This window comes from Sus scrofa, chromosome 7 (genome assembly GCF_000003025.6).
Source record: "Sus scrofa isolate TJ Tabasco breed Duroc chromosome 7, Sscrofa11.1, whole genome shotgun sequence".
In the NCBI taxonomy this organism is placed as follows: domain Eukaryota; kingdom Metazoa; phylum Chordata; class Mammalia; order Artiodactyla; family Suidae; genus Sus; species Sus scrofa.
Genome location: NC_010449.5, coordinates 79,248,255 through 79,261,535, shown reverse-complemented (window position 1 = coordinate 79,261,535; position 13,281 = coordinate 79,248,255). Strand labels below are relative to the sequence as shown.

At 35.6% G+C, this 13,281-nt stretch overlaps 1 protein-coding gene across 1 annotated transcript; it reads right to left on the bottom strand.

Moving 5' to 3' along the window:
* On the bottom strand, positions 12,040–13,075 carry LOC100513553 (olfactory receptor 4F3/4F16/4F29-like). The gene is given in 2 exon segments (XM_003128760.2): positions 12,040–12,283; positions 12,286–13,075. Coding segments are annotated over 2 exon segments (936 nt in total). The 3' UTR covers positions 12,040–12,137.

The following is a 13,281-nucleotide window of genomic DNA, read 5'->3' as shown; positions in this document are numbered from 1 at the left end:
CCAAATATGGGAAAGGAAATGCTTACTCAAGTGGAAGAAGCACAGAGAATTCCATACAAAGTAAACCCCAGAAGAAAAATAGCAAGACACATATTAATCAAACCGACAAAAGTTAGTTCAAAGAAAAAATATTAAGATCCATACGGGAAAAGCAAAAAAATCACATATAAAGGAATTCCCCTAAGAATAACAGCCAATCTCTGAGCAGAAACTCTACAAGCCAGAAGGGATTGGCAAAATATATTTGAGGTGATGGAGAAGAGGAACCTAGAACCAAGAATACTCTACCCAGCAAAGCTCTCATTCAGATTTGATGGAGAGATCAAAAGTGTCACAGACCAGCAAAAGCTACAAGAATTCAGACCTCTGCACCAGCTCTATATCAACTACTAAAGGAACTTCTCTAAGCAGAAAAGGAAAACCACAATTAGAAACAAGAATATTACAAATGAAAAAGCTCACTGGTAAAGAAAAGATAATTTACAAGTAGGAAACCACCCATTGAAAAATATGATATCTAAACTGGCAAGCATGTGAAGAGGAGAGGACAAACGCAGAACATTGAAAGTGCATTTGAAAGGAAGGAGACCAACAAGACGAAGCAATTCTGCACACATATAGATGGATATATCAAAATATAAAGGGAACCTCTAGTCAAAAAACTATAATAGTCACACTCATAAAAGGAAAAACTGAGCCAAACATAACACTAAACATGGTCAGCAATTGTAAGAAAAATCAACAGAAAGAGGAAGGGAAAAAAAGCCCTAAATTGGAAATCCACACCCCCCAAATTTAAGCAAATGACAATAAGTACATACTTATCCACAATTACATTGAATGTAAATGGTTTAAACACTCCAACTAAAAGAAAAAGACTTGCTCAATGGATTCAAAAGCAAGACACATATATATGCTGTCAACAGGAGACCTATTACAGATCTAAGAACACATACAGACTTAATGTGAGGGGGTGGAAGAAAATATCACATGCAAATGGAAATTATAGAAAAGCAGGAGTAGCATTAATCATATCAGACAAAATAGATTTTAAAATAAGAAGTCATGAGAGATAAAGAAGGACATTACATAATGATCAAAGGATCAATACAAGAAGAAATAAAAAATTTAAATACCTATGCACCCAGAATAGGAGCAGCACAATATATAAGGCTAGTACTAATAGCCATAAGAGGGGAAATTGACAGTAACACAAGAGGGGGACTTTAAAAACCCCACTTACAGCAATGGACAGATCATCCAGACAAAATCAACAAGGAAACATAGGCCTTAAATGATACAGTAGACCAAATAGACTTAACTGATACCTATAGGATTTTTCACCCCAAAGCAGCAGAATATACTTTCTTTGCAAGTGCACTTGGAACATTCTCTAGGATAGATCACATCTTGGGGCACAGATCAAGCCTTGATAAATTTACAAAAACTGAAATTATTTCAAGCATTTTCTCTGATCGCAATGATATGAGACTAGAAATCAATAAGAAAACAACAGCAGAAAACACAAACTCATGTAAGCTAAACAATATGCTACTAAATAATCACTTGATCATTGAAGAAATCAAAGAGGAAATGAAAAGATACATAGAGAAAAATGACAATGAAGATACAAAAATCCAAAACCTATGGAACATATCAAAAACAGGGAAGATTATAGCAATACAATCTAATCTCAGGAAAGAAGAAAAAAATGCAAATAAATAACCTAACCATATACTTTTAACATTTAGAGAAGGAAGAACAGACAAAGCCCAAAATTAGTAGAAGCTAAGAAATCATAGATACTCAAGCAGAAATTAATAACATAGAGAAAAATAAATCAATTGAGAAGATCAGTGAAACCTAAAGTTGGTTCCTTGAAAAGATCTTCAGAATTGATAAACTGTCAGCCAGATGCATCAAGAAAAAAAGGGAGAGGGTTCAAATCAATAAAATTAGAAATGACAAAGAAGTTACATCTGACACTGCAGAAATATAAAGGATCACGAGAGACTACTATGAGTAACTATATGCAAATAAAGTGGACAACCTAGCAGAAATGGACAGATTCTTACAAAGGTACAACTTACCAAGACTGAACTTGGAAAAAATAGAAAATATGAATAGACCAATTACAAGAGCTAAAATTGAAAAGGGGATTAAAAAAAAACTTCCAAAAAACAATGAAGGCTTCACAGCTGAGTTCTACCAAACATTCAGGGAAGAGTTAACTCCTCTTCTGAAACTTTTCCAGAAAATTGCAGAGGAAGGAACACTCCCAAGCTCATTCTATGAAGCCACCATTACGCTGATACCAAAATCAATGATACCACAAAAAAGAGAAAACAACAGGCCGATATCACTGATGAACATAGATGTAAAAATCCTCAACAAAATATTATCAACATGAACACAAATATACATTAAAAGGATCATACACCACCATCAAGTAGGATTTATCCCAGGATGCAAGGATTCTTCAGTATCTGCAAATCTATCAATGTTATATACCACGTCAACATACTGAAAAATAAAAACTGTTATGATCATCTCAATAGAGGCAGAAAAAGCTTTTGACCAAATTTAACACCCATTCCTGATAAAAACTCTCCAGACTGTAAGCATAGAGGGGAATTCAATATAATAAAAGCCATTTATGACAAACCCAGAACTACCATCACTTTCAATGGTGCAAAACTGAAGGCATTTCCACCAAGATCAGGAACAAGACAAGGATGTCCTCTTTCACCAGTGTTAATCAACATAGTCTTGGAAGTCCTAGCCATGGAAATCAGACAAGAAAAAGAAATAAAACAAATTCAAATTAGAAAAGAAGGAGTAAAACTATCACTGTTTGCAGATGACATGATTCTACACCTAGAAAATCCTAAAGACACTACTAGAAAACTATTAGACCTCATCAATTAATTTGGCAAAGTCACAGGATACAAAATTAATACACAGAAATGTATTGCATTTCTAAATACTAACAATGAAAGATCAGAAAGAGAAATTAGGGAAACAATCCCATTTACCATTGCATCAAAAAGAATAAAACACCTAGGAATAAACCTACTCAAGGGACAAAAGACCTGTACTCTGAAAACTATAAGACAATGATGAAAGAAGTCAAAGAAGACTCAAACAGGTGAACAAATACACCATGCTCTTGGATTGGAAGTATCAATATAGTCAAAATACAATACTATCTAAGGCAATTTACTAAAAGCAATCCTTTTCAAATTATCAATGATATTCTTACAGAACCAGAACAAAATACTTTAAAATATGTATGGAAACACAAAAGACCTCGAATAGCCAAAGCAATACTGAACAGAAGAAATGGAACTGGAGGAATCAGGCTCCCTGGCTTCTGACTTTCCTACAAAGTTAGAATCATCAACATGGTATGGTACTGGCACAAAAACAGAAATATAGATCAATGGAGCAGGATAACAAGCCCAGAAATAAACCCAAACACCTATGGTAAATTAATTTATGACAAAGGAGGCAAGAACATACAGTGGAGGAAAGACAGTCTTTTCAATAAATGATGCTGGGAAAACTGGGCAACTGCATGTGAGAGAATGAAATTAGAACACTGCCTAACATCATACCCAAAAATAAACTCAAAATGTATTAAAGACCTAAATGTCAGGCAAGACAGTATAAAACTCCCAGAGGAAACCATAGGCAGAATGCTCTTTGACATAAATCACAGCAACATCTTGTTTGATCCACCTCCTAGAATAAAGACAATAAACACACAAATAAAGCAATGGTAACTAATTAAACACAAATGCTTCTGCACAGCAAAGGCAGCCATTAAAAAAAAAACACATGAAAAGACAACCCATACAGTGGGAGAAAATTTTTGCAAATGACTCAGCCAACAAAGGTTTAATCTCCAAAATATACAAACAACTCATACAACTCAACAACAACAAAAAAAGGAACAACCCAATTGAATCCAATTGGAAAATGGGCAGAAGACCTAAATAGACATTTCACCAAAGACATACAGATTACCAGCAGGCACATGAATAAATGCTCAGCATCATTGATTATTAAAGAAATGCAATTCAAAACTACAATAAGGTATCACCTCTCACCAGTTAGAGTAGCCATAGTTAGTAAGTCAACAAAGAACAAATTCTGGAGAGGATGTGGAGAAAAGAGAACCCTCCTGCACTATTGGTTGGAATGTAAATTGGCACAACTTCTGTGGAAAACAGTATGGAATATCTCAGAAAATAAATATAGAACTACCATATGACCCAGTTATGCCACTCCTGCTCATATGTCTGGAAGAAACTTTTATTGAAAAAGGTTATGTGCACCCATATGTTCATCACAACACTATTCGCAATAGCCCAGACATGGAAACAACCTAAATGCCAACTGACAACGAATGGATTAGGAAGATATGGTACATATATAAAATGGAATACTATGCAGCCATAGTAAAGGACAAAATAATGCCATTTGCAGCAACATGGATGGAACTAGAGACTTTCATACTGAGTGAAGTAAGTCAGAAAGAGAAAGGCACCATATAATATCACTTATATGTTAAGTCTAAAATATGTCATAAATGATCTATCTACAAAACAGAAAAGATCATAGACATGTATAACAGACTCATATTTGCCAGGGGGTGGGAAGAAGGAGGCAGGAGTGGGATGGATTGGGAGTCTTGGGTTAGATGAAAACTGTTGCATTTCAAGAGGAGGGGCAAGAGAGATGAGATCCTGCTGTATAGCATAGAGAAGTATATACCTAATCACTTATGATGGAACATGATGGAGGATAATGTGAGAAAAAAATATACGAATGGTCACTTTGCTCTACAGCTGAAAATGACAGAACACTGTAAGCCAATCATAATAAAATTTTAAAAAAGAATAAAAAACAACCATATGAAAAAAGAAAACAAAGAATCCGATCACAGTGGATTGGATCACTGCAGAGGCACAGGTTCAATCCCTGGCCTGGTGTGGCTGCAGTTGCAGCATAGGTCAGTCCCTGGTCCAGGAACTTCCATATGCTGTGGTGGCAGTCATAAAAGTAAAAAAAAAAAAAGTGTATACTAGATATACACACATAAAGAAAAAAATATCCAAACACAACATTAAAGATAGTCATCAAATGACATGGGAAGCAAGCAAAAGAAGGAGAAAGCAGGCAAAAAAAAAAACTACAAACAAAACCTCCAAGTAATTAACAAAATGGCAATCACTATATTCCCAGTAATAATTACTTTAAATGTAAATAGACAAAATTCTCATAAAGATCAGAGCAGAAATAAATGAAATGGAAACTAAAAAAAAAAAATTTGAAAAGATCAATCCAATTGAAAATTGGTTCTTTGAAAAGATAAACAAAATCGAAAAACCTTTAGCCATACTCATCAGGAAAAAATGAAAGAGGTCCCCAATCATTAAGATCAGAACTGAACATGGAGAAGTTACAACTGACACCAAAGAAATACAAAGAATCATAAGAGATTACTATGAACAAATATACACCAATAAAATGGACAAACTAGAAAAAACAGATGAATTCCTAGTAATGTACAATCTCCCAAGGGTGAATCAGGAAGAAACGTATATGTAAAGAGACCAATTACCAGTAGTGTAACTGAATCAGTAATTTAAATATTCCCAGCAAACAAAAGTTCAGAACCAGAAACTTCATAGGAGAATTCTATCAAGTTAAAAGTTTACACCTAGCCTTATGAAACTATTCCAAAAAATAGCAGAGGAATGAATGCTTCTGAACTCATTCTATGAGGTCATCATCACCCTGATAAGAAAACCAAAGATACCAGAAAAAAAGAAAAATTACAAGCCAATATCACAGATGAATATAGATGCAAAAACCCTCCACAAAATACTAGCAAACTGAATCCAATGATAGATTAAAAGGGTCATAACCATGATCAAGTGGGATTTATCTCAGAAATGCAAGGATTTTTCAATATGTGCAAAATCAGTGTGACTGATTGAAGAATAAAAAGCATATGATTATCTCAATAGATGTAGAAAAAGCTTTTGATAAAATCCAACACCCACTTCTTTATTTCTTTTCTTTCTTTCTTTCTTTTTCTTTCTTTCTTTCTTTCTTTCTTTCTTTTTTTTTTTTTTTTTTTTTTTTTTTTTTTTTTTCTTTCTTTCTTTCTTTCTTTCTTCTTTCTTCTTCTTCTTTCTTTCTTGCTTTCTTTTTTCGTGGTGGGACATCATGACTTTATTTTTATGTTTTTAAATTCAATGAACTTAATTATATAGTTGTACAACCATCATGCCACCTTATTTTAGAACACTTCCATCTGAAACCCCCAGGTCATCCCCTCTGCCTCAACATGCCCCTTTGGTAACCATAAGTTTTTCAAATTCTGGGAGTCTATTTCTGTTCTGCAGATAAGTTCATTTGTATCCTTTTTAGAAGATTCCATAGATAAGTGACAGCCTATGATGTTTGTCTCTCATTGTCTGACCACCACTCATTTCTGATAAAAACCCTATAGAAAGTGGGAATACAGGAAACTTACCTCAACATAGTAAAGGTCATGTAGGATAAACCCACAGCTAACATCATTCTCAACAGTGAAGAGCTGAAAGTATTGCAGGAATAAGATCAAGAACAAGACAAGGATGTTCATGCTCACTACTTTTATTCAACATAGTTTTGGGAGGCCTAGTCATGGTAATCGGCAAAGAAAAGGATATTAAAAAAATCCAGATTTTAAAAGAAGAAGCAAAACTGTTGATGTTTGTAGATAATATGACACTGCATATAAAAAATCATAAACAGGCTATTGGCAAACTACTAGAGCACATCAATGAATTCAGCAAAGTTGTAGAATACAAAACTAATACACAGATGTCTCTTGAATTTCTATACACTAACAATGAAAGATCAGAAAGAGAATCTGAGGAAACAATCCTCATATTTACATCATATCAAAGAACAAAATACCTAGGGATAAAGCTACCCAACGAGAAAAAAGACCTGTATTTTGAAAACTGTAATATGCTAATCAAAGAAATCTAAAGATGACACAAACAGATGGAAAGATATACCATGTTCTTGAATTGGAAGAATCAATACTGTCAAAAATGACTATACTACCCAAGGCAATCTACAGATTCAATGCAATCACTATCAAATTACCATTGACATTCTTCACAGAACTAGAACAGAATATTTTAAAATATGTATGCAAACACAAAACCTGAATAGCCAAAGTGATCTTGAGAGAGAAAAATGGCTGGAGGAATCAGGTTCCCTGACCTCAGACTACACTACAAAGCTACGGTCATCAAAACAGTAGGGTGCTTGCAGTAAAGCAGAAATATAGATCTGAACAGGATAGAAAGCCCAGAAATAAACCCATTCACCTATGGTCAATTAATCTATGACAAAGGAGGCAAGAATACAAATGGAGGAAAGACAGTCTCTTCAATAAGCGTTCTGGGAAAACTGGAGCACTACATGTAAAAGAAAGAAATTAGAGCATTCTTTAATACCATACATAAAAATAAACTCAAAATGGATTAATGACCCAAACATAAGGCCATATACTGTAACACTCCTAAAGGAAAGCAAAGGATAGGGGGTTGAAATTTTTACTAGATACCAAGGCTGGGGAATTTCCTCTAAACTAATTTAGCAGGATTCTTGCTATGTCTGGCCTCTGCAAGCCCAGTGAGAAGCAACTCAGTTGAGGCCTAGTGGAGAAGAGGGCTCAAAGGAGCATGACTAATGTTTGGTAAAGGACAGAGTCTTTGTCAACTTAAAGGTGGGCAATTGAGACTTGTCTGTATATATAATTGGTTATTGACTAACAAAGCTCAGGAACACCCAAATATAACCCTCTACTGCCACAAACACCCTATTTACACTCACTTCAAGGTAGTAAACATTATTCCTAAGTAGCAATTAAGAAGCACTTTCTAACATAATCCAAAGTTTATAGATACTCTGCACAGTTACAAGTGAAGCAACACACACATTCCATGACCAGTGTTTCATTACTCATTCTTACTTAAAACTTATCCAGTAAATGTCCCCTAAGGATTTTGTTCACACTAAACCAAAATTTTAAAACAACTAAAAATTTAGAAGTTATATTCTAGTCAGAACAGTCAGAATTATAATTCCAAATGATTAACAAATAACTTTACAGGAATTCCCACTGTTGTTCTGGATTAAGGGCCCAACATTATCTCTCTGACAATGCAGGTTCCATCCCTGGATCTGATCAGTGACTAAAAATCCAGCATTGCCCAAAGCTATAGTGTAAGTTGCAGATGTGGCTTGGATCTGATGTTCCCATGGCTGTGACATCGGCCCCAGATGTGGCTCTGATTTGACCCCTGGCCTGGGAACTTCCATATGCTACAGGTGTGACCATAAAAGAAAAGAAAAGAAAAAAAAAAAAAAACTACCTTTTCCATAATTTTTTTTTTTTACTTTTTAAAAATTATAGTTGATTTACAATGTTCTGTCAATTTCCACTGTTTAGCAAAGTGACCCAGTCATTATATATTTGTTTTTTTCTCTTAGAAAGACATGAAAATTCATCCTGGTACATTTGTTCTGCTCATGGCTAAAAGCAGTAAATATTACTCTTTACCATCTGTAATAGTCTAGTTAACAGAGATTCTTTAGCTAACAAGGATAAATTCTTGCAACTTGTGCTGATTTTACACACTCCATTATTTTTTTTTTTTTTTTTTTTTTTGTTTTTAGGGCCCCATCCATGGTATATGGAGGTTCCCAGACTAGGGGTTGAATCAGATCTACAGCTGCTGGCCTACAACACAGCTCATGCAAAGTCAATCCTCAACCCCCTGAGTGAGGCCAGGGATTGAACTTGTATCCTCATGGATACTAGTCAGCTCTTTCACCGAGCCGCAAAAGGAACTCCTCAGTTCCATTACTTATAAAGTATAGTAATTGCCTATGAAATGGCTAAAGTTCCTTCTATTGTTTATTTTATTTATTTATTTTTTAATTATAGTTGATTTACAATGTTTCTTCAATTTGAACCAATCACACACAGATCCCTGTGCTATACAGTAAGGCCCTATTGCCCATCCATTCCAAATGTAGCAGTTTGTATCCCCTAACCCCAAATTCTCCATCCATCTTCCTCCCCCAATACTATTTATTTTAAATACATTTTCATTCATTAATAGGTAGCTATCCTATAATCATTCATATTTAGAGATACCTACACTTCTACTGTTGGATGACTTATGTATACCAAGTAGACATGTTGAAAGCCTAAGCCCCAATATCTCTGAATGTGACCACACTCAAAAATAGGTGTTTGCAGATGTAGTAAATCTAAGATGAATTCATCTTGAATTAAGGTGGATTAGTAGAAACATCTCCTGGTCCTGAAGGCCTTAAAGAAAGCTTCTCTCTTAGATGTTTCTGAAATTTAATTCATATAAATATTATTCCCAAGGAATTAAGGCTCAAGATTATTACAAAATTTGGTTATAAATATTTTATATACAACTCTCTTTCTTCAAAAGTAAATGCTCCTCCCTCCTAATTTAAAGACAGAATGGATTCAGTGGAGTGTATAATTAAGTTAAGGTAGGACTACTATCTAGATTTGCTAAGCTTTTACGAACCATTCTTATAAAAATTACAGCTCAGAAGTGTTTTTATTTAGAATCCAAATTCACATAGTGAACATAAATTCTTGGATAATTCAGACTGAATTGATATTTTTAATGAAACAGTGATAGATTTCTTCTTGACCTTACCAGTATAAAGTATAAGATAAGCACTTTGAGTTAGATAAAATTTAAAATTATGTGTCCAGTCATTTGAGTTACACTTCTGACAGGTCTGTAGTGTGTCCATTAAACATAATATTTAATATTTTCAGCCATTGTAAGAGCTTAGTTTAGTATTAAAATAGTATTTAGTGGATATTTTTGACTAATTTTTTTCGTCATTTTCTTTTTAGGGGTGCACCCGCAGCATATGGAGGTTCCTAGGCTAGGGGTCTAATTGGAGCTGTTGCTGCCCGCCTACCCCACAGCCACAGCAATGACAGATCCATAACCCACTGACTGAGGCCAGGGATCGAATCCTCAACCTCACGGTTCCTAGTCAGATTTGTTTCCACTGTGCCACGATGGGAACTCCATCTTTGACTAATTTTTAAACACGATCGAATATTCAAACATCGGTCATAGTGTGTGTGTGAATGTGTGTGTGTGGGTGTGTGTCTGTATGTATTTATATCTTTATAGAGTGTCCACGTCTTTTGTCCAACTTACTCATTTTTTTCTGCTTTAAGAATACTATTTACTGTGTGTGTAAGACGGTATGAACAGAAAGTGTGTCTGTTGCAGATTATATTAGTATGCTCATGAGTTTTGCCGATTTACTAAAATGACTGCATATGACAGAAACTTCTCAATCACTCCCTTTTAAGAACCCTGAGTGGGAGAGAAGCTACTTCTGTTGGTTCAGTCATAATGAATGTGGGTGACTGAGACTATACTAGAAGGAACATGATCAAATATACTAAGGGGAAAAAGAGTACATTCATCTTAAGAAAAACGTTACTCCAGAAATTAAAAGAGTATCATAAAAGACAAAACTGAATGGACATAGAAAACTTTAGATGGTTTTTAGGAAGAAATCTCTATTTGCTTTGGATGTAAATGTGTGTATACACACACACATAAATTTCAAATAATCAGTCTGAATTGAAGCAATATTAAAATTTGGACAACATTTGGACAGTCAAGGTTTGATGGGCTTATTTAAATAAATTTAGCAATGTTTTAAGATATAAACTTACATTCAAGCAAGACTAGGTTTTGGTATTTTATCTGTTAGAATGACATAAGTTGATCTTGATATATTTATTTTGCTTTTAATGAGAAGCAGTGCATGTTTAACTATCTTTTGGGTAATTTTTCTGAGTAATCAGAGATTCTGTAAGCAACTCACAAAGTGGGTTGTAAACAGTTCTTAGTAGAAAGAAGGAAAAAAGTTCATAGGAATAAATATTGCTATGTTAAACTTTGACCCAGTCTTTGATGGGGATGGGGCATTGTATGCACTACAATGTCAATCATATTTTTAACTGTGGATCACTGTCAAAGGTATGAAAGCCACTCCTCTAAGTTATCTTGCCCTTGCCTTTTAGTATTTTCTCTTCACTCACACTAGAAAGCTGAACTCCTGAAGAATGATACTTTCTTCAAGATGTGAAAATGTTGAGGAGGCACTTTATAATATTATAAACTATAAAGAACAATTTAAAAGGGGCAACAGTGAGGGGAGTTAGAAGTGGACAGACCATCAAATTCAAGGAAGAGGGAAAAGAAAGTGGAATAATGGAACAGGAAGAAAGAGAAGGAAGACAGCCTGAAAAAGGAGAGGGGAAAGTTCTTCATAGCCCAGAGACCACTTGCTTAGGAAAAACGAAGATGAAGACATAGGAAGAAAAGAGGAATGGAAATGTAATGGGTTTGAGTAGCATCATGTTAATCTCAGAGAAAAATCCTGGTGTTTCCCAGTTCTTTTTATTCTAAGAACAGCTTCCATGGCTTCTACCTGGGGATGTGTGACCTCACACATACATGTTTTCGAAGATTCTGTGTATGTACTCTCAAAGATTCTGCCCTCCTTGCACAGCCCTGGCAGAGACCCCAAGGAGGGGTAAAATATGGGCACAATGCAGCATAACAACAGGAAGACTCAGTTCAATCTTCACTTAGGAAACCTCCCGTCAGGTACTGATAGGAGTTCCTGTATGTGAGACAGGCTCCCAATAAAGAGAGAGACAGGTTCTCCCTGTTCTGAAGCCTTAAAGAAGTATGCCCTACTATGCATTTCTAACAATCACTTCATAAAATATTATTCCTTAGGAATGAGGCTCATGAATACTATAATCTTTGATTATAAATACTTCGTATGTAACTGCTCTTTTTTCAGAAGTGGGTATCTCTCCATCCTAAGTGAAAGGAAAAACAGACTTGATATCAGTGCGAAAAATGAAGTCAAGGTGGGACAAACAAGATCTTCTTTCCAAGTTTGAAAATCAGTAATGAACATCATTAATCAACAAGGGTTCTTCACAATATAGGCATCACTTAAGAGATCTTTCTGTAACTCACTAGCTGCTTGCATACTCTCTTCATTGCCACCTTCATTTCTTGATTCCTGAATGTATAAATGACAGGATTCAAGAAAGGAGTGAGAACTGAATCAAAGATGGCCAGAAACTTATCCAGGGTATGGAGGGGGATGGCCATGTATAGACAAATATAAAAGGACCAAAGGCCAAGACTACCACAGTGATGTGAGCTGACAGTGTGGACAGAGCCTTAGATGAACCTGCTGAAGAGTGTTTCTGTACAGTGAGAATGATGACAATATAGGAAATGATCACAATGAAGAAGAAGCCAACAGAGATGAATCCACTATTGGCCATGACCATGGACTCTAGTTGGTAAGTGTCTGTGCAGGCAAGTTTGAGGAACCGGGGAAGGTCACAGTAAAAGCTGTCCAACACATTAGGCCCACAGAAGGGTAAGTTTACCACAAAAGCCAGTTGAACTGTGGAGTGGATAAGGCCAGTCATCCAGGCAGCCACTAAAAAGGAGATACACATTCTTGGGCTCATGATGGTCAGATAATGGAGAGGTTTACATATGGCAACATATCTGTCAAAGGCCATGGCGAGGAGCACCACTCCCTCCACACCACCAATGACGTGGATGAAGAAGATTTGAGTGATGCAGCCACTGAAGGAGATGACTTTACGTTTCCTGAAAAGGTCATAAACCATCTTGGGAGAAGCAACAGAAGCAGCAACTAGGTCAAGGAAGGAGAGGTTGGCTAACAGAAAGTACATGGGGGAGTGTAAGTGAGGGTCGGAAATCACAGTGAGCATAATGAGGGAGTTTCCCATCATGCTTGCCACGTAAAATGTGGAGGTGAACACAAAGAGGAGAAGTTGTATTTCCCAGGAGTTGGTGAGTCCCAGGAACACAAACTCTGACGCCACAGAATGATTTGCTCCATCCATGGGCTTTCATACTATTGCTACCTGATGGAAGACAATAGGAAAAATATGAATTATGCTAATTATTTAAATGAATTTAAAGGAGATAGATCAAAATTATGAAAGCCTATTTCCACTGGGCTATTAGAATTAAAAGTGAGCTTATGTGTTTATGGCCTCTAAAAGGTGTTCACACACAAAAATGCGTGGCTTTTATATAGAGTTATTCT